This window comes from Pinus tabuliformis, chromosome 4_1 (assembly GCF_031772625.1).
Source record: "Pinus tabuliformis cultivar Carrire ecotype Pingquan chromosome 4_1, CPIR1, whole genome shotgun sequence".
In the NCBI taxonomy this organism is placed as follows: Eukaryota; Viridiplantae; Streptophyta; class Pinopsida; order Pinales; family Pinaceae; genus Pinus; species Pinus tabuliformis.
In genome coordinates, this window is record NC_142303.1 from 926,806,454 (window position 1) to 926,829,621 (window position 23,168).

General features: G+C 38.7%; 1 protein-coding gene across 1 annotated transcript in view; it reads left to right on the forward strand.

Moving 5' to 3' along the window:
• LOC149179194 (uncharacterized) overlaps positions 1-23,168 on the forward strand; it is a 438,072-nt gene that overhangs the window by 112,028 nt on the left and 302,876 nt on the right. The window contains exon 10 of the mRNA XM_089422378.1: positions 3,999-4,101. Within this exon, the coding sequence (XP_089278504.1) occupies positions 3,999-4,101 (103 nt within the window). The remainder of the gene's footprint in view (positions 1-3,998; positions 4,102-23,168) is intronic.

Here is a 23,168-nt window from a genome sequence, read left to right on the forward strand (position 1 = left end):
GATTTATTTTCCACTGAAACAAGAAAACAAAAAGTTTTTAAATGATTGGATAGTGTGTTTTCTGATGATGATATAACTGCACAAGGCCCCAAGCTTTAGATCACCTATTTTAGGATTTGGTTAGAGGTCCATCTTAGCGAGTGCTCAATTCCTTGTGTGCTTTTTGTTATACCTTTTCTGTGAGGACCTGTCAGCTGTCTGTATGGACCACTTTGTAGGTTATGCCACTCAATAAGGATTTCTTTGTACTGTACTTTTCAGGAATGTAATAAACTACTTCGGACTTTTTGAATGGTCATTGTTTTTGTTGTTACCTATGTTTCTGCTCACTTAGAAACAACAAAAATGCCATAGAGACACTTATCTACAGGAGATTGCTTAAAACATCTATACAGGGGTATGGTACAAGGTGAAATTCTCAATGCGGCCTCTGATTCCATGTAGTAATCTATCCAAATCCGCTAAATGGAAGTTACCCATTAATAGTATCTAAACTAAGTCACATGACATGAGGACACGAGACACAAGACATGGAGGACACATAAATACCTAAGTTACCAGGATACGGATACAGATTCTTCTGGATCCACTAGTTTTTTTAAAAGCCAGGATCTGGATACGCCAAGTACAAATAATTTAAATATATTTTTATATTTTTAAAAATAAAAATAAAAATTATAATTTTTGTATTTTATAATTTATATACATTTGTAAAATGTAATACTTATATAAAACAATTAATATATTTTATTAATGACTTTAAAATTAAAGTACAAATAATTTAAATATATATATATATATATTTTTTAAAAAATAAAAATAAAAATTATAATTTTTTTATTTTTTATTTTATAATTTATATACATTTGTAAAATGTAGTACTTATATAAAACAATTAATATATTTTTATTAATAACTTTAAAATTAATATATTATTTGTATATTTTAAAAATAACTTTAAAATTAATATATTATTTGTATATTTTATTAATAACTTTAAATTAATATATTATTTATAAGTATTAAATATTAAGTATTCATCCAAATTAATTAGTTTACAATTAAAGTAAAACATAACAGCAACTATTATAAAATTATAAACATAAATTAAATTAAAGGGTCATGAACTATTTATTGGATTATAAAGTGAATTGGATTTATTAATTTAATAAGAATTTATTATAAACCATCCATAACTAAACCTATGAGAACTGGCAATTTAAAATGGAGTTGTCTATAATGCGACTTTTTGGAGATTCCGGTGACGGAATCCGGCGGAAGAAATTGAGGTTAAATCTTGATTTGTTGCAGTTAAAATGGTTTTTTAATTGCATATTCGGATTCAGCACCCTCGAAAACCCCTGGGACGATTTCATTGTGCAGAAACTAGCTATCAAACTTGCGATTCCAATAAATTCCTGCCGGATTTCGACCAGAAAAACCCGCCGGAAAAGCTTTCAAAAAGTCGCGTTATAGACTATTTCATTTAAAATTGGCAGCATAATAAGCTGATGTCAGACTTGGTCGGCCACTAAATAATCGCGGGATTCAGCAATTGATTATTCCTAAGTTACCAGGATAAGGATACAGATTCTTCTGGATCCACTAGTTTTTTTAAAAGCCAGGATCTGGATACGCCAAGGAAATGGCAAATACAAATAATTTAAATATATTTTTATATTTTTAGAAATAAAAATAAAAATAAAAATTATAATTTTTATATTTTATAATTTATATACATTTGTAAAATGTAATACTTATATAAAACAATTAATATATTTTATTAATTACTTTAAAATTAAAGTACAAATAATTTAAATATATATATATTTTTTATATTTTTAAAAATAAAAATAAAAATTATAATTTTTTTATTTTATATTTTATAATTTATATACATTTGTAAAATGTAGTACTTATATAAAACAATTAATATATTTTATTAATAACTTTAAAATTAATCTATTATTTGTATATTTTATTGATAACTTTAAAATTAATATATTATTTATAAGTATTAAATATTAAGTATTCATCCAAATTAATTAGTTTACAATTAAAGTAAAACATAACAGCAACTATTATAAAATTATAAACATAAATTAAATTAAAGGGACACGAACTATTTAGATTGGATTATAAAGTGAATTGGATTTATTAATTTAATAGGAATTTATTATAAACCATCCAAGACTAAACCTATGAGAGCTGGCAATTTAAAATTGGCAGCATAATAAGCTGATGTCAGACCTGGTCGGCCACTAAATAATCGCAGGATTCCGCAATTGATTTTTCAATAATATTTCCAAAGTCCACACAAGCCACTAGATAATCAGGGGATTCAACAATAAATTTGTCAATAATATTTGAAATGTTCTGACACGCATTTTTTAACAGGGCTCTAAAGTGAACTGAGTGGATCCTGGCAGATCCGGATCCGAATCCGTATCTGATCCGCAGATCCAACTACCCAGACCCACAGATCCGGTAACATAGGTAAATATGAGTATTCGACCCGAGACACAGCGAACTCGGAAACAAGACAGGAGGGACACATTATATATATATTAAAAAATACTGAAATATAGTGCTTGATCCATATAGATATGAATCATGATGATATCTATTTAGTATTTAGTATACACTATTTACTATTTAGTAATTTACTAGTTAGTTTATTAATTTACTACATCAATGATGTTCACAGTTCAATGTTCATTGTTCATGTTATAATTTTTGTTATTAACTTCAAACAAGTTTGATCATGTTCAAACTTCACATAAGATAGTTTATGAACTATAAATTTATATGTGTTCAAATTTCATTGTTGACTAGAGCGTTAATCAAGCTTTCCCTCCCTTTATACCTCGAAGGTGTAGTGAGCAATGAGCGCATGACGGGGAGCTGGGATTTTTATTTCAACACATGATCTATATGTGGTCACTCGTGTATAATTAAGTTAAGTTCCGTAGGCTATAACACAACTTACTGGAAATTTAAGTGCTCTAAATTCTCAACAAAGCACATGAATGTTTGTCTCCTGCATCTCTAGGTCCAGGTCGATGTCAAGTTGTGAGTGTTGTGCTTGAATCTAATGGAATTCCTCACACTGTACAACAAATTTGATTTCGGTGGCGAACAATGACAAAAAAACCCAAAAAATAAACCATGTGGCAGGTTTTAAATGCCACTTTTCATGGGACACGTGTCCTAAGAACCAAAAACATTAGGGCACGTTTTCGCCACATCCAAAACACGCGTCTCGATTGGAGGACACGAAGAAAAACGTTTTCAACACGTTTTGTGTCCAACACGTGAAATACGGGACACGAGACCGTGAGGGACGTGTCCTGTGACTTAGTATCTAATTAATATTGATATCCTAGATGCCTTTACTGAGCAATCCTTGCATGCCTCATTAGGAGGACATCAATATGTTTGTTTGAAGGGTGTGCAGTTGTTCTATTTCCATAGTATTAAGATTGCTTCTTATTCAAAATCCACAATATGTTTCATGTGGAAATATTAGGGTGCGGGGTTTACAAACATCATCTAATTTGTTTTGCAGTAAACATTCCTTAACAGACTGTGATTGACAAGCGGAAAGGAGGGTCATAACATTTAACTTGGGGGAACTGAATGCTTAAGTTTAATTCGATGCTATCTTCTAGATGTAAGACATCTCAATCTGTGAATCTGATGTGAGAAGTCTTCTCAAACCAAATCGGTTCTTTCTTGGCTGACTTTGTCCACACGCTTCAATATATTTTTATTTGTTTTAATAAAATTCAATTCATCAGATTTAATGCTTTCTTGAACCATTTCTTTCTCTCTTACATTAATTTCACACCCATTATGCTCTAGGTTTGGAAGTGATTGTTATTTTTGTGTGAGGTGGTGATGTATTGTAGGTTTATGTCACAATGATTCTATGAGTCTTTTCAAAGCTAGTAACTTAATTTCATTCTGGTCGTGTGTTTCCTTGATGGTGAATGCAGCAAGGAAGCAGGAAGTGGAAGTAGTGTTCGAAAGAAGTCTGTGATTCTCAGCCTGTTACGCTCTTGTAGAGAGAAAGAGACGAAGTTTATTGTTCGAACTCTGGTATGATATTAGTATGTTTTTGTAATTAGTTTGCTCCTTCTTGCAAGCCTCTTTTCCTTTTGATATCCACTTGGAGCAGTATAAACAAAATTGTAATGTAAGATTCTTTTTTATCTTAATAAAAACATGCTTAGAATTACCAGTCATTTATCAAGAAAATGAAAATGTTCAAATTTTTCTTACTCATACCACTCCTTGGAATAATAGAGCCAAAAGATCTGCAAGTACCATGCAAATTTTGTGGGGTAAGTTATTTATTCATTAAGAGAAACTAGTGAGCTATATGACTCAAGGAGAATTTCTTTGATTTTCCATGATAGTGAGAGCTCCATATGTCTCCATAGGGAGGAAGAGTATGTACATTTCCATAGACTTTAGCAATCAAATCATTGTGTGGTGGGGGCTCCCTTGTCCCACAAACAAAGGGGTCTCATACTCCAATTGGTTGTCTGGCTTAGCTGTGACATAAAATTAGATTATTACTATTATTAGCCTCATATGTAGGTTCTTCATACTGATATAGATGTTAGTGGATGTAATCATAATAAAATGTACTTGTCCATAAAATCTTTATCCAAGTGTGTGGATACATATATAAAATTGGGGAAATGCTGCTTACAGCTGTCCATCGGCTAAGTAGCTGTGCCCTGAGGGGCATTTCTATTCTGTCAGAATCACCCAAGTGTTGCACCTGGGCTCATCATACCCTCTCAGTGGATACTTTAGATGCTAATTTTTTTTTTGAAAAAAATGAATATTTTTGTACATTTTAAAGTTTCCGAATTTTTGCCGATTTTTTCGATTTTCTCCTGACTTTTATACTTTCTCAATTTTCAGACCCTTGCTGATCTATTTCTGAGTCCGATTTTCACAGCATTGTTTTGAACCTTTATCAGTGTTAATATATGTCTGATCTCCTCGCTAGTTGCTGCTAGACAACACACTGTGGGCATTCAACTAAGTAGCTCAGCCCTGAGGGGCATTTCTATGCTGTCAAAAATCACCCAAGGCTTGCACTTGGGGCTCATCTATGCCTACTTACAGGGTTTTGAACCTGTATCAGTGTTAATATAAATATGATCACCTCATTAGTTGCTGGTAGACCTCATGCCATGGGCAATTTTTTTATCTGGGTATTTGTGAAGGATTAGCACAGCTACTTTATACCAGTCATATCATTGAAACGAGTAGTTTTTTGGTCTGCTGAACACTGGATTTTTGACAAGAGAGAGGCAGGCTCCTTTACAATATCAACTGAAGGGGATTCTAGTCCATTAAATTCATCTAGGACTTGCACTTGCCATCTTTCACAAATTGGATGGATTAACAAAACAACATTATTTGGGGTGATTGAACCTGAGCCTTTGTGAGGAAAGGTCACTAGATTTACCATTTGACCACAACCTGTTTGACTCAAATGAGATTATAGTATTGGCTTTGGAAATAATAATAAAGTTTTTTTTTTTTTTTAAGTTGTCCTAGACTCTTATATTAAAAGAAAGATATTTACAAAGAACAAAATAAAGTCGAAAGGGTCTATGCAATGATGAGTTATATCCTCTTCTTCAGTAAGACTAGGGCACACATAAAATCAGAATAGGCTGAAGTATCTCTTTAGCATATTTTATCAGCATATATCCTTAGCAAGCAATTGCATACATACCTCTTTCCTTCAAACTTACAAAATGATCGAAATGGAGTGACTTCATTAGCAAATAAATGCGTTCATCTTAGTCTCCAAATAACGCAGTGCCATATTCCTGAGAAAGTAGAACGCAGTAGGTAGTGGGAATCAAACACTATAGAATGAGTGAAAAGGACTGACTCAGTAGCAAAAACATAGTTTCATCATAGTCTCGATGCAGTGGCTCCAACACACTGCCCTATTCCTGAGAAAGTGTTGAAAATAACAAAAGAATGGATTCCTTGATTTGTGCCTTAATTCAAGGAGTCAAATCTGTGATCTTCTTAATCATGCGAGAGTTCTAGTGATGAGGACGAGTTCAAGAAGCAGTTTGACTAGTGCGAGCTTGTGGAAGACCAAGTTAATTGTCTTCTAGAGTGAGTTGAATTGGGAACTGAGTGAACAAGTGGAGTTAGCCTCCTATATTTTAGGAGGATAGAGTTAACTAAGTGTTTTGACTTTTTTGTTAACTAGAAAAGCTCCAGTTCAACTCCTAATTTAGAAAACTCACTAACAATAGCCTAATCGAAAAGCTTCTAATGAGATCAAAGGCACTCAACTGATCAATCAATTCTTGAGCACGATTTTGTGAGCAAGAGAGCGTGTGAGAGGAACAAGCAAGAGGATTTATCTTGTGCGAATGGTTGGAGGAGGATTTCCCTTGGGAAGCAGTTCAGTATTCTTGCAGAGTTGTTTCAAGCCTAGTTCAAGGCTGAGAGATCAGATTGCATTCTCTATTGAAGCAGGGTTATTTGTAGCCTATTTTTCTTCAATAAAATTCTCAAGAAAGCGAGGGTTTTCCCTGTTGAGTTCTCTAGAAAAATTGTGTTGTTTTTGTGTGAATTTTGTGAAATCATTTCTGTTCTATTCCGCTGCTATCTGGTAAAGAAATTCTGTGTTTGTGTGAAAAGAAAAATTATTTTCAGATCGTTCATAACAACAGATCAGAATTTCATGGAAATTCTACATGGTATCAGAGCTGTGAACAAAGATAAATCAGCACATAGTCTTCAAATATGACAACTCACACATGATTGGGATTGTGAGCGCATGATAGCTTGGATGGCTCTTCAAATTTTGGGTTTTGGAAGGTCCACATATTGTTTTTGTTGGATGAGTCTGGGCTGAAAGAATTTGCCGAAAAAGGTGTTGCAGAACTTCAGATCCAGACGAGTTGAGGCTCTTCCAAAGGCAGATGGCCAAGGCCAAGAGAATGATCTTGCATGACTTCGGGATCATATAGTTCCTCATGTTGCAGGTAAAGATACAACTAAGTACATGTGGGATGCCTTAGTCACGCTCTACCAAAACTCTTCAAAGAACTGAAAGATGGTCTTCCAAGAGAAGTTGAGGACAATCAAGATGCATAAGGGTGAGAGTGTCACTGCGTATCTCACTAGAGTTTAGGAAGTCCGTGATCAGCTAGTAGTGTGTGTGGCTCTGAATGGGTTTACCAAAGATTGGCATACTTTTGTCCAAAGCATTACTGGATGAGATAGGTTGTCGCATTGGGAACGCCTATGGAGTGACTTCATCTAGGAGGAGCTAAGACTCAGGGTAGTTGAGACTTCTAGCAGCAGTGGCAAGGGTTCCAAGGTTGAGAAGGAGGAGGAGAATGTTGCTGTTGCTCTTGTAGGAAAAAGCAAGAAAGTCAATGTGAAGAGCAAGAAAAATCAAAAGGGTGACAAGAAGAAGACATATTTGAGTAAGATCAAATGCTTCCATTGCCATACATTTGGACATTATGCTTCCAAGTGTCGTAACCAGAAGAAGAAGGGCTCGAATAAGGAGCATGTAGTTGCATCAATTGAGGTAGATGAGTTTGCCTTTTAGTTTGAGAAGGACTTCTCATTGATAACTTGCATGACAAGCTCAGTAGGGAGAAGTGCATGGTATATTGATTCAGGAGCCTCTTTCCATATGACTAGAAATCGAGAGTATTTCAGTTAGCTGGATGAGAAGGACATGCAATTGAATATCGAGCTTGGAGATAATGGCAAGTATGCTACCAAGGGGGTTGGTACTGTCAACGTTGAGAGGGAGTCAGGTAATATTCTTCATCCTAAAGATGTTCTCTATGTTCCAAGGTTAAGAAGAACTTGGTTTTAGTAGCTATCCTTGAGGATAAAGGATATGATGTTACCTTCAACAGAGGTAAGGCTTACCTCCAACACTTGGCTTCTGGATGTAAGAAGCAGATAGGTGTGAGGGTGAAAAACCTCTACAAGTTGCATGTAGAGACTGGTGCAGCAAGGCAGGATGTGCAGATGTAGGTGAACTTTAGCATAGGTGCATGGGACACTTGCATCGTGGGGCGCCAAAAATTCTTCAACAGATTGCCACAAGATCACCAACACGAGGCCTTGACAAGGGTGGAGTGTGCAAGGGGTGCATGCTTGGCAAGTATGCCAAGTCTTCCTTCCATGGTTAGGGCAACAGAGCTAAAGGGATTTTGGAGTTGGTGCATTCAGATGTGTGCAGGGCCTTTTCTTCTCCATCATTGATGAGACACAAGATCTCCAAAACCCAGAAATCATTTATGGAAATTACACTTAGAAGTGTCTCAATTAGATTATTAACCGTTTTTTAAATATTTCCTAAGTCTAAACTAAGGGAATATGGTTAATTAATCATTATTAATTGAGATAAGGTGAGAATCATCAAGAAACTCACATGGATCGACTTTAAGATGATCTTAGCCATTGATTAAGATTTAATCTTGGCCGTTGGAGTCCCAACAGAGGATTATAAGAAGAGGTCGATGGGCACTTGGAGAAGACACTTCTGCAGTTTGATTTTCTTGGTAGATCGATTTCCAGAGAGCAGCAGCAGTTGTCTGAGAGCCAGAGATCGAAGCAGGGTCAGTGAAGGGCAAGGACAATGATCCGGAGGAAGTTTTCCAGATCCGGAGAAACAAAAACAAGTGACAGAAGTGATCCACGCTGAAGCAACGCAGGGATTAAGCAGTAGCTGAAGAAAATTAGTTCGATTTAGTTGAGGAGGAGGTCGGGAAAGTCTTCCAAAGTGCCGGATAGTCACTTCCAGCAACAGAGGCAGGCTAGATGACTTGCTCAGAGGCAAATTCAATCTAGAAGGGGGAAGGCATAGATCCATCCCTCACGAGGATTCAAGTAGTCTGAAACCAACTGTCAGCTGGTTGGGCAACACCTCAACCTTTAGAGTTAGTACGATTGGCACTCAACAGTGTCTGAGAAGATTGGCAAGTCTTTGTCGAGAGTATATTGGGCAGAGACGTGCTACTAGGATGGGACAAAATGTGGGCCGATCTATAACAGGAGGAGTTGAGACGAGCTTTGTTGAATAACTCCATCAGTGACAACAGTAGTAGCAGATTGAAGGTGTTGGAGGAGGAAGAGAATGCGGCCCTCGCATCTAAGGGTCCCAGTCGGGGGGAGGGGGAGCAGAAAAAGAAGAAGGACCTGTCAAAGGTCAAGTGCTTCAGGTCTGGTGAGCTCGGTCACTACAACACGCAATGTCCTCTCAGGAAGAAGGACATGTCGAAGAAGCATGACCAGTAGGCAGCGTCAGCTGAGATCAACCGATTGCCCTCTAGATTGGAGGAAGACTTCGCGATGTTGGCAACCATACCTCCAGGAGTGAGGTGGGGTGACTTGGAGTTGTAGCCCCAGAGAGCTACAAAGATTGGCAGGATCCTTGAGGAGTCCACCTGATGGATCATTATCTTGCTATGGGGGCCCACAATATTTGGTAGCAGGATGGATCAATGATAGTTGATGCAGTCAGAGCCAGAGTGACAGTTGCAGACTAGTAGTGGTCAGATGCTGAGAAGCGTAGTGTAGTGTTGACAATGGTGTAGAGTGGCATGGTGTAGAGTTAGCAACAATGCAAATTCCTTGGTGGACATTGTAGAGGCTAGTAGGAGTCAGAGACTCAGGGGACAGATTCATCATACTGAACACTGTTGATTCAGTATTTTGGATGCTTTTTAGTTGCAGTTGCAGCAACAACTAATGAGAGGGAGTTGCAATGTTGGTAGCAGTATGACAGTGTTAGTAGCAGCATAGATGCAGCATCAGAGTTGCACAATAGTTGGTGGGCAGCGACAACTAGACATCAACAACATGACAAGAGATGATACAAAGATAATGTTGTGGCAGGGTGTGCAACACTAGAAGACATTCCTTGCTAAGAGGGAGTGTTATTTTTTGTAGCATTAGATCTGTTCTAGCCACGAAATTTGGTGGAGAGTCTAGAATACATGAGATCTCCAAAACCCATTAATTGTTTATCTTAATTCCTCATAGAAGTGTCTCAATTAGATTAACCATATTCCAACTTAGGGAATGTGGTTAATTAATCAATATTAATTGAGATACTGTGAGAATCATCTAGAAACTCACATGGATTGACTTCAAGATGATCCTAGCCATTGATTAATATTTAATCTTGGCCGTTGGAGTCACAATAGAGGATTATAAGAAGTGGATGGGCACTTGGAGAAGACACTTCTGTAGTTCGATTTTCTTAGCAGATCGATTTCCAGAGAATAGCAGCAGTTGCCGGAGAGCCAGAGATCGAAGCAGGGTCAGTGAGGGGCAGGGACAGTGATCCGGAGGAAGTTTTCCAGATCTGGAGAGACAACAACAAGTGACAGAAGTGATCCACGTTGAAGAAGCGCAGGGACTGTGCAGTAGCTGAAGCATCACAATTTGATTTAGCTGAGGAGCAGGTTGATTTAGTTTCCAGAGGTCAGGAAAGTATTCCAGAGTGCCGAAGAGTCACAGAGGCAGGTTAGACGGCTTGCTCAGAGGCAGATTTGAGTCACACATGTGAGAGGTTTGCATAGAAGGGCTTACACTTGGGTTTGGACGACCAATTTTCTGTAGAAGGCAGTGTTAGATTGCTTGTGGGGTGAGAGAATTTTCTCTCTAATTATTTCTGTCAGATACTTGCTGATTGGATTGCTAGTTGGGCATCCATAGATTGTAATTAGATTTCATTGCTGCATAATAATAAAAACCCTCATTGCTGCACCAGGTTTCCCAAGTTGGGTTTTTCCGGGGATAATTGTCCAAAAATAACGGTGTCATTTTTATGTGTGTGCTAGTATTTTCTCAGTTCCAACGCCATTTATTTTACACAATTTTATTTGTGAAGGTTGCAGTGTGTTTATTTCGATGTTGCCGTAGCAATAAACTGAATAATTAATTTATCAATTAGAAGAAATAATACCAGTCGCTGCAATAGGATTCCATTTTTGGAATTTTCACATATGTTACTTTCGTTGATGATTTTTCTTAGAAAACTTGGATATACTTTATGAAAAAGAAAGATGAGGTCTTAGATAGGTTCATGGAGTTTAAGGCCTTGGTAGAGAAGTAGATTGGGAAGAAAATCAAGGCAGTGAGAAGTGAAAATGGTGGAGAATGCATCATCAATGCCTTCAAGGAGTTTTGTGCAAAGGAAGGTATTAGGAGAGAGTTGATAACACCTCACAACCCTCAACAAAATGGGGTGGTTGAGAGGAAGAATAGGAGTATTGTTGGAGCATCTAGGGCTATGTTGCATGATCAAGATCTGCTTAGGTTCTTGTGGGCAAAAGCATGCAACACTACATTATTTCTATAGAACAAGAGTCCACACATGATGCTTGGACGAGTCACACCAAACGAGGCTTTCATAGGCAAGAAGTCTGATGTTTCACACTTTCGGATCTTTGGCACAAAGGTCTACTATCATGTGTCCAAAGATAACATGAAGAAGTTGGATGCCACCACAGAGAAAGGTATCTTTATGGGGTATAATGAAACATCTTAAGCATACAAGGTGTATCTTCCAGGACTCAAGAAGACAGTTCTCACACGAGATGTGATATTCCAGGAGGTTCAGGCTCTGAGACTTTCCTTAAAGCGTGAGAATATTGCAGTATGTGAGGACGAGCTACTTGCTCCCAAACAGGAGGCACAACCAGCAACTCATAGTCAGTCACAACCACAATCCATTGGCGAGAGGGTAGCACAACAGGACTTGCAGTAGGATGAGGAAGACAAGCCAGGCCGAGAGCAGATAAATCAACCAGAGCCACCCACCACAGGGAGGAAGAAGGCCAAGTGGGTTGAGAGGTTGATCTAGGAGGCTCAAGAGCAAGTCGAGGCTCTTAGCACCATGTTTGAGTAAACAACCATAGAGGTACACAGGTTATATGGCACTGGTGACATAGTTGGTGGACACTTAGCCTTCTTCTTATGAGGAGGTAGCTACTCAACAAGTTTGGTAGGATGCCATGGTGGAGGAGTATTCCTCTATCATGAAGAATGATGTTTGGGAGGTTGTTCCACGACTTGAGGGGAAACCTGTAGTTAGATCCAGATGAGTGTACAAGATAAAGCCTGGAGTAGTTGGGAGTGTGGAGAGGTTCAAGGCCAAGTTTGTGGCCAAGGGATTCTCACAAATTGAGGGCATAGACTATGATGGGACTTTTGCCCCAATAGCACAATATTCATCTATTAGAACTATTTTGGCACTTGCATCACAAATGGGGTGGAAGATCCACCAGGTGAATGTGAAGACAACCTTTCTCAATGGGGTTGTTGAGGAAGTGATCTAAATAGAGCGCCGAAGGGGTTCAAGTAGTTCAACAGAAACACACATGTGTGTAGGCTGAAGAGAACTCTTCATGGGCTCAAGCAGGCTTCGAGAGCATGGTAGACTCAAATTGACAACTACCTTCAAGGATTGGGCTTCACTAAGAGTGAGGCAGATCACAACCTGTACTACATCATGGTTGGAGGGCTTCCACTCATTCTAGTTCTCTATGTCGATGACCTTATACTAACTGGAGATAAGAGACTGATCCAGGATTGCAAGGAGGACCTTGCAAGGGAGTTTGAGATGCACAATATGGGGTTGATGCACTATTATCTTAGCTTGGCGGTTTGGCAGGGTGATGGTGAGATCTTCGTGGGATAGGGCAAGTGCACAACATATATAATCAAGAGATTTCATATGCAAGATTGTAGGCCCATGGCCACACCTCTAGTCACAAACTAGAGGAAGGTGGATGCTGACAGAGGAGAGCGAGTGGATCCTATAGTATACAGGCAGCTCATTGGGTCGTTGATGTATTTGTCAATACACGACCTGATATTTGTTTTGCAGTCAACCAATTGAGTCAATTCATGGTTCAACTGACCAGTGTGCGCTGGGGTGTTGCAAAGCATGTGTTAAGATATCTCAGAGGCACAACAAACTGTGGATTCTGGTACAAACAGGTTGATGGAGTGAGGCCCGCGGGCTTCATAGATGTAAAATGGGCAGGGAGCTACACAAACAGAAAGAGTACTTCAGGTGGCATCTTCAACATTGGGTCAACAATAATTTCTTGGTACAACAAGAAGCAGAGATCAGTTGCACTCAGTTTAACAGAGGCCGAGTACATGGCTACTAGTCAAGCAACTTGCGAGGCTATTTGGATGAGGAAGTTACTTGTGGGAATTTTCAGACAAGGGATGGAGCCTACCATGATACATGGATAATCAGAGTTGCATTAAGCTTTTTGAGAATGCAGTGTTTCATGATCGTTTAAAGCATATCGAGATCCGGTATCACCATCTTAGAGATTAAGTGTAGAAGGGGATAGTCAAGCTGCTGTACATTCCAATAGGGGAGCAGAGTCGCAGACAGTAAACATCTTGACCAAGGCATTGGCAAGAGGTAGTTTTGTTCATCACAGAGATAAGTTGGGAGTTGTACATAATCCCTTCTTCGCTAAGAGGGAGTGTTGGAAATAGCAAAGGAATAGATTCCTTGATTTGTGCCTTAATTCAAGGAATCAAATTTGTGATCTTCTTAATCATGCACGAGTTCCTGTGATGAAGACGAGTTCAAGAAGTAGTTTCACTAGTGCGAGTTTGTGGAAGACCAAGTTAATTGTCTTCTAGTGTGAGTTAAATTGGGAGTTGTGTGAACAAGTGGAGTTAGCCTCCTAAATTTTAGGAGTATCCAGTTAACTAAGTGTGTTGACTTTTGTTAACTAGAAAAGCTCTAGTTCAACTCCTAATTTAGAAAACTCACTAACAATAGCCTAATCAAAAAGCTTATAAGGAGATCGAAGGCACACAATTGATCAATCAATTCTTGAGCACAAGTTTGTGAGCAAGAGAGCTTGTGAGAGGAACAAGCAAGAGGATTTATCTTGTGCGAATTGTTGTCAGAGAATTTCCCTTGGGACGCAGATCAATGTTCTTGCAGAGTTGTTTCAAGCCTAGTTCAAGGCTGAGAGATCAGATTGCATTCTCTATTGAAACATGGTTATTTGTAAGAGATCTGTAGCCTATTTTTCTTCAATAAAATTCTCAAGCAAGCGAGGGTTTTCCCTGTTGGGTTCCCTAGAAAAATTGTGTTGTTTTTGTGAAATTATTTTTGTTCTATTCCGCTGCTATTTGGTAGAGAAATTTTGTGTCTGTGTGAAAAGAAAAATTATTTTCAGATTGTTCATAACAACAGATTAGAATTTCATGGGAGATCTACAAAAAGTAGAAAGCACTAGGTAGAATCTTACCTTACTCTGAAACACGCTTGAATGCTGATCTTGGATTTAGTGCAACATTCCTTAGCAAACTTGCAGCCACAAAGAATGTGCTTTACTATCTTAGGATGACCTTGGTCTAAGAAAACCGCATTTGTGAGCCCACTTCTAGCCAGATAAGCTTTAGCAGGCTACTTTTGATCAATGACCAACCATGTGAAGGCCCTTAGTTTGTACCACAGGTGTTGATGTTTGTAGCATCGAACAAGAATTTTTTCATAGGTCTACTGTTGGACGTATGGAAGTTGTCCAAAAGGGTCCTTGCTATTTTGTAATTCACTCTAATTAAAGTTAATTATTAAAGAAGATTCTTAAATTAGTGAGTTGATTAATGACTAATAAAATGGAAGTATTTATATTAGTGATTTAGATGTAATTTTCACCATTGATTGGGATTTAATCGACGAGAGCTTGGTAATGATGCCAAGTATTGGGACAATTTCATTTCAACTTGTGTTAGGTAGCTTGTTGGAAGTGAAGGACATGTTGTATGTTCCAAGGCTCAAGAGGACCCTGCTTGTAGTCTCTATTGTGGAAGATAAGGGTTTTGCCTTGGAGTTTCAAAAAGGGAAATCACTCATCAGGTTTTAAGGGATCTAGCCCTAACACAACTCAAGTTATGGAGGTTAGAGAGGGAAATTTGTACAAGTTATGGGGTGAGCTTGTTCGAGCCTTGGTTCGTAGTAGTGACAACTTATGTGAGTTGTGGCATTGGAGGATGGGGCACTTGCATTATAGGACGTTACTAATTTTGAGGGAGATTGTCACCAGTTTTATAGATTTGAGTATTGAGTAGCAGCGACGCCAGATCCAAGGAGATTTTGGATTTGCTACATTTGAATGTATGTGGGTCGATGTCAATAGCATCAATACAGGGAGGCATGCATTACGTGTCTTTTCTTGATGACTTCTCTAGGAAGACATGGATCTTCCTCGCGAAGACCAAGTATGATGTCGTCAATCAATTTTTGGAGTTCAAGACTCTTGTAGAGAATTAGACAAGGAAGAAGATCGAGGTCTTGAGGTCAGACACTGGTGTTGAGTATGCTTCTAATGACTTCGGGAATTTCTACATGGAGGTAGAAATTAAGAGGGAGTTAATAGTATCTTACAATGCACAATAGGACGAGGTTGTCGAGAGAAAGAACGTGTCAATTATAACCATTGCTAAGGCCCTGATTCATGATCCAAATTTTCCCATGTTCCTTTGGGCAAAGGTTTGCAATACAACAATCTACATCTAGAACAAGAGTCCTCACAAGATTTGGAGGGCAAGACACTAGTGGAAGAATTTGTTGGTGTGAAGCTGGAGTTGAGCTACTGACTCATCTTTGGTTGTCCAATGTATATACATGTAGCAAAAGAGAAGAGGAAGAAGATGGAGTCCTCTAACATAAAGGTCATGCTTGTGGGATAAAGTGAGAATTCAAAGGGAGGAATGTGGCGGGCCAAGATGTGAAGTTCGATGAGGACCTTGTAGCTAGGATGTCACATTAGATCCTACCAGTGACAAAGGATGAAGAGTAGGAAGCTTCCAAGGTTGAGTGATCAAGTGGAAGACATCTTCAACAACAGTCCATTGGATAGAAAGAGATCATGTTCTTCAATGGAGTGTTCTTGAGAAATGATCTATAAAAGAATGATCGTCAATATAGCTCATCAAGGATTTCATATGGCCTATTCACGGATGACTTCTGCAAGAATGCTTAATCATCATAAGCTCCCCCTAACTGTCTGCATGGTCTTCCTTTTGGCAGAGTCTCCCCATCAAATACTTGGAATATCAAGGATAACTTCATCAGATCAACAACATGTGTTGTTGGCTGGAGTGTTCAAAAGACTTCTGGATTCAATTTGCTTCCTTCTCCATACTTGTGTAACTTTCTTCTTTAGCACGATTCTAGCTTGTGTAGGGGCCCAAGTCAAGTTACAATCACGTGCCATATGTCCAATGTTATGACACTTGAAGCACTCTATATTTTTCATGTATAAAAATTCATGACTTCTTCTTGCAAAATTGCTTCTTGGAGATTGACGGGGACCATTATAATTATCTTTGTGATATGCCCTACAATCTTTTGCCATGTGCCCAAAGTTTGTACAAGAATAGCAATAACTAAGAAATATACTTTGGTACCTGGGAGAAGAAGGTTTCCTTGATGTACTTCTGAAGTCTTTTTGCCTTGGGATCCTTTGATGATAACCATTGCTTCTTGCATCCTTGACACCATCTGCATTTCTTCTTGGAGGAGGGTTTCTTCCATAGTTGTCTTGACTCTTCTCCTTGCCTTTGCTAGAACTGGGAGCATCAACATTTCTTCCAGGTTTTCTCACATCCTTGTTGTTTGAAGCATTAGGGTTTGCATCATTCTTGCTTGAGGATTCACTTGCATAGCCAAGACCTGATTTATCGAGGGGAGACCTTTGATGACTTAGGATGTCATCTAGGATTTGAGAACTTTTCAAGTTCTTAATCAGCAACTCAACTTCCTTTTTAAGAAAGACAATTTCTTCCTTCATTTTCTTGCATTCTTTGTCCTTCTTTGATAGAATGATCTCCATTTCTTCGTTCATCTTGCTTGCTTCACACGATTGGGCCTTAAGAGAAGTGATTTCTGATTTTAACTTGGTGGTGTCTTCATCCTTTTCTTCTAGTTGGCATATCATGGTGTTTCTATCCTTTTCTGCTTCATCAACTTGTCCTTCTATGAATGTCAAAGCTTCCATCACCTTCTCAGCTCCTTGTGCTTGTTTCCTTGCTTCTTCTAGTTGAGATCTAAGAGAGGAGATCTCTTCCTTGTATTGACCAATCTTTGCTTCAAGTTTGTTCAAGCTTTTGTGCCTTTGTTCAAGGTGGCTTGACAAGGTCTCTTCCCATTTCTTTACCTTATCCAATTGATTTGTCATGGATATGACTTCTTCATGGTGCTTTGTCTTGTTCTGAAACTCTTCCTTAATCTTGGCGAGCTCCTCATCTCTTTCTTGTACTTGAAGCTTGGCAAGGTCAACTTCCTTTCTTGTCTTGTCTTGGTCACCAACTTGCGCTTTCTTCTTAAGTTCCTCGTTTTCTAGAAATTTGTTTTGGCTAGAAAAGACTATTTTCCAAGCAAGTCAAAATTTTTGGACTAGGAAGTTAAAAGTTTTGCACAAGCAACAATAATTCTATTTTTTGGAGCTCCTATATGGTCCAAAAGTTAGTTTTGATCCCTCCAGCTCAGTGAACAAGGAAGATCAAATTGTTTTAGAGATTTGTGCCAGTTAATCAAGGGATCAATTTTTTTCACGATCAAGCCATTAACTAGACATCATTTCCGCTTGGAGGGGTTATTGCCTCTCATCTTTCCTATATAAGGAAGCTCTCAAGCTCCTCAAGATCAAGATCGATTTTTTTTTGTACTAAGCTAAGCTCTGCTATAATTTTTATATTAATAAAGACTCTTTGGGGTTTCAATTCAAGGTGTCTCGCGCTTAATGATTCATGGTATGTGATGAATGGGTTTAGTGCTCTAATTTTATTTTAACTGAAGATTATTGTTTCATAGCCAGTGGTTGGACTATCTATTAAAACAGGTATCTTGCTTTAGGTTAAACACATTGATGTTGGTGGATCTAGCAGCTATCTCTAGATCTCTAGTATATTTGTGTGAATTGAACACCTATAAAGCTAATGATTTATCTTTCGAATGTGTAGAGGTTTTCAGATGATTCAACCCTTGGGGAAAACCCAAGTTCACGGACTTTGAGGTGACACATCTTGTTTGGATCGTGAGCTTATCTAACAATTTATTGTGTAGAGTGTGTGTTGGTACATTGAAGTACAAATTATTTTTCTCACTTATTTTCAAAATCTACTCGGGCTATAAAGATTTATTTGCTAAATAGAGCTTATTTTCAATTGCAAATAGTGGAAATAATTTATAAAGTATTTTGTAAATTATTCTAACCATTTTTTTTTCTCATTTGTAAATAATAGTTTAGGGTTTTGATTTTAAAATTTCCGAGAGCTTGTGGCTTGGCTCTATTTATTTGACTTGCAGGTGTCATTATCTCAAGAAGTCAGACAATTCTAAGGCAAGAGCTTAGAGACCCTCACCTAGCCTAGACGACTAAGGTTTGGTCCTACTTTCACTTAAGGAGGAGTCGTCTAGCTTATTGGAGAAGTGCGTTCAACTGAAAAGAGTTGATCTTGGCTTCTTAGGGCCTCATCTATGAGACCCAAGTGCTCAAATTCCAACGCCTAGCCTAGAAGAGGAAGCCACTAGCCTTAGAGAGCTTGTTTGCTGCTGCTACTGGGATTTTCTTGAGTAATTATCTTTTGGAGTGATTTCTTGGTGCTGGAGATCATTTTTGGGCTTGAGATTGATATTTCTTGTTGAAACTTGATGAGAAAAAAAATTTCCTGCAATCCCAACCCGGTTTTAGTTCACCTTATTACCCCCATTTAGTTAAATGCCATTTCCCATAAACATATACTGCTGCTGGGATTTTCTTGAGTAATTATCTTTTGGAGTGATTTTATGGGTGATTTCTTGGTGTTGGAGATCATTTTTGGGCTTGAGATTGATATTTCTTGTTGAAATTTGACGAGATTTTTTTTTCCTTGCAATCCTAACCCGGTTTTAGTTTCACCTTATCACCCCCAATTTAGTTAAATGCCCCATTCCATAAACATACGTTCAACATATAGAATTTTGGAAATGAAATTTTCAGATTAAAACACATGGGACTGTCAACACATGCTAAAAATAAATATGGACATAACCAGACCAGCGACACACATAAAAATACACAGATTTTTGGTCAACTTAGACCCAGGGAAAACCCCTTCAATCTTCTCCGAGGAAAACTTGTTAGAGAGCTCTTCAAATTTATTTATCTTTCAAGTTAAGGAAAAATACACTTGCAAACAAAACAAAACAACAAAATACAACTTATTTCTTCAGCACAAATCTTGATGAAAATCGTGCCCACTTTGCCTCGATTTTTGTGCCCACTTGAAGCTGAAAATATGTATTGTATGGACTCCGTATAGACTGTACGGATTTCTGTATCCCTGTACGAACTTTTTTTTCATTTTTTTTCAAAAACTTCTCTCGAACGGCATGCAGCTCACAACATTCAATGCTTTTTGTACTGTACCTTCTGTTGTCTTCTATGCCTTGATTTCCATGCCCAACTTTGCTCAAAAATCACTCCTTCAGCTTGCTATAATAAATTTCTCCTTCAGAACTTTTCTCCAGCTCTCAGCCTCCTTTCTCCGATCTACTCATGAAGAATGAATGCAATGTCTCTTTTCTTTTCCCCTTTTTGTTTCCCTAAATGACTTTTGGGCAACCCTAAGATCTAATGGCTCCAATTCAAATAGATCAAGGGATGAGAATAAATGCGCATTTAATTCTCACTTTCTATTTTTTAACTCACCCATTAAATAAAGTACCCACATTGTACTTTATGTCTAAACTGACTTTTCACTTTATAATTTAACATTGACTTTACCACTTAAAAAGTCATCCTTTGGCCCCCATTCTGGTGAACTTGAAGGTCTACCAAATGACCCTGGTGTGCCTATACCAGCATTTGTCCTCGGATAACATGTACGGATACATGTGCCTGTGTCAGCTGAAGTTCCATGTGAACACTGTACCAGTGGACTCCCTAAAGAAGTGCTCGGTGAACTCGCCACTGGTGCCCCATATGTCACTAACACTTAAGTACCTCCTGTACCAGTCGATCTAGAACCCTAAGGTCCTGCTCCCTGTACCTGACCTCCCTGCTGAGGAGAAGTCTATGACGCTCTCTCATCATACTCCCGTGATCTTTGATAGGCCCTCTCTTCCTCAAACTTCACATCCCTCCTAATCACCACTCTCCGTTTAGAAGGAATGAAGATCTGATAGGCCTTCGAAGTCTCATTGTAACCCATAAAGATACCCTTCTTTGCCATGGGTTCCAACTTCGTCCTCTGCTCCTTGGGGATATAAGAATATGTGAGACATCCAAAGATACGAAGATGTCCCACATGAGGCTTGTCTCCAGTGAAAGCCTCCCCCGGAGTCATATTCTCCAATACTTTGTGAGGACTCCTGTACTGAAGATAAACAACAGTATTGCAAGCCCCAACCCACAAAAACAGAGGCAACCCCTCATCATGAATCATCGCTCTAGTAGCCCCAACAATAGCTCTGTTCTTCTTTCAGACACCCCATTCTCTTGGGGGTTGTAAGGAACCGTGAACTCTCTCCTAATGCCCTCCTATGCACAGAAGTAAGAAAACCCACCATCCGTGTACTCACCACCATTGTCTGACCTCAAGACCCGAATATTCCTACCTGTTTGCTTTTCCACAAGAGCTTTGAACTCTTTAAAGTGACCAAAGACGTCACCCTTGGTCTTCAGGAAATATATCCAAGTCCTCCTAGAGTAGTCATATGAATATAACATAATACTCATAACCACCCAAAGACACATGAGACATACGACCACTAACATCAGTATGAATCAAGTCTAGTTTACCTGTAGATCTGTTGTTGCTCGCCTGGAATGGTAACTTGGTGTTCTTGCCTAAAGCACACCCTCTGTAGACCTCATAATGCTCGACACTGAAATCAGAAACTCCAGTAGTGATCTCCCTCAGTACTCTCAAAGCTCCATGATGCATATGTGCCATCCTCCAGTGCCATAACTCGCACAAGTCTCTACTGCTAGGGGTACTAGTGTGAGTGGTACCAGATGTGCTACTTACCAATGCTCCTACCCACTGAAAACTGAACCTGTATAGTTTCCCAGAGCGAACGCCAATAACTTTGGCGGAAGTGATGGAAGCTCCCCTAGGATGCATCAATACCTACCCTTCTAAGAAAGTGACGTCAAAGCCCTTCTCCTCCATAGCAGACATTGAAATCAAGTTCTTCTTCGTCCCCATAACATACAAAACATCCATGACCTTCATAGGAGGCAAGGACTCCCTCTCAAAGGTCACAGTCCCCACACCAACAACTTTCACAATGCGGTCATCTCCTAGTACAATCTCAATATCAAGTGCCCTCTCTGCAAGCTTTGAAAAGAACTTAGGTGCACCTGTCATATGGCAAGAAGCCCCGCTGTCTATGTACCACACATTGGATGATGTACTCCTACTAGATTTAGAGGTAATAAATGCAAAGTCCTGGTCAAACTGTAAAGCAAACTGCTCCACCTTTGCTGTAGCTGTAGTGCCCTTCTTCCCCTTGTTCTTCCTCTCAGGACATGTAGCAGCATAGTGTCCCATCTTCTGACATGCCCAACATTTGACTTTGGACACATTTGTATCTTTCTTCTTCTTCTTCTCCTTTCCCTTAGCCCCATCCGTTGAGGCCCCTTTCTTGGACTTGCCTTTGTTCTTTCCCTTGGCGATCAAGGCTACATCCTCCTCATCTGCTATCTTCACCCCACCATTGCCAGTCTTCCGTATCTCATGCTGCACATAATCATCCCAAAATCTGTCCCAATGGGGAAGATTCTCGCTAGAGGTAACAACATCTCCAAAGACCTCCCAAGACTTAGGAAGTCCCGCTACAACTATCTTGACTAACTCTGTGGGTGCAACTACCTCACCAATAATAGTGAAATCATCACTTACCTGTTTGACCCTGCCAAGATAATGAACAACACTTTCAGCCTTTGTCATCCTAATGTTCTTCAATTATTCTTTGAGTACCATCTTCCTGCTCTCATTGGTACTCTGATAGAGAGTGGTTAGAGCCGTCCACATCTGATATGCATGTGTATTTCCTCTCACCTGAGGAACCACATGATCCTTCAGACTGTCCATCAAAATCCTTTTTGCCTTTGCATTATTTTTTGTGAATTCAACAAGTTCATCTGCAGCAGTAGGAGGTACAACCACTTGCTGCACTATGTCCCAAACTGCTGCCTCCTCAAACACTGTTTGAATTCTGTCCTTCCAAATGACAGTTGGATATTCCATCTTGTCTGTTCTCTATCGTTAAGAACATGGCCATACCTGCTATCCAAAATTTACAAAACCAAGAAAATAGAGAAATGAACTTTCCAACAAACCTTGCTGTCCGAAAAGTTCAGTCCGTGTGAAATTTCACCTTGCTGTCCCAAAATATCAGTTTGCTGACAAAAAATTCAGTTTGTTATCCAAACCACTATTTGCTGTTCAAACAACGATTTTCATCTTGTAGCTTAGATACCATATTGAAATTTGATGACAAAAGAAAATTGCTTGCAATGCACACCCGATTTTAATTTGACCTTATCACTCCCATTCAGTTAAACACTCTTCCCATAAACATACATTCAACATACAGAATTCTGGAAATGAAAATTTCAGATTAAAACACGTGGGACTGTCAACACATGCTGAAAATAAATATGGACATAACCAGACCAGCAACACACATAAAAATACACACAGAGTTTTGGTCAACTTAGACCCAGGCAAAACCCCTCCGATCTTCTCCGGGGAAAACCTGTTAGAGAGCTCTTCAAATTTATTTATCTTTCAAGTTCAGGAAAAATACATTTGTAGACAAAACAAAACAGTGAAATTCAACTTATCTCTTAGCCAAAACTCCTTGAAAACTATGTCCACTCTACCTTGATTTCTGTGCCGACTTGAAGATGAAAATATGTATTGTACGGATATAACTGTACTGGACGGACTTTGTACAGAGTGTACGAATTTTCATACTGCTGTACAAATTGTACAATTTTTCTTTTTCAAAAATTTCTATCAAACGACGTACAGTTGACAACATTCATTGTTGTTCGTACTATACCTTCTGCTGTCTTCTATGCTTTGATTTC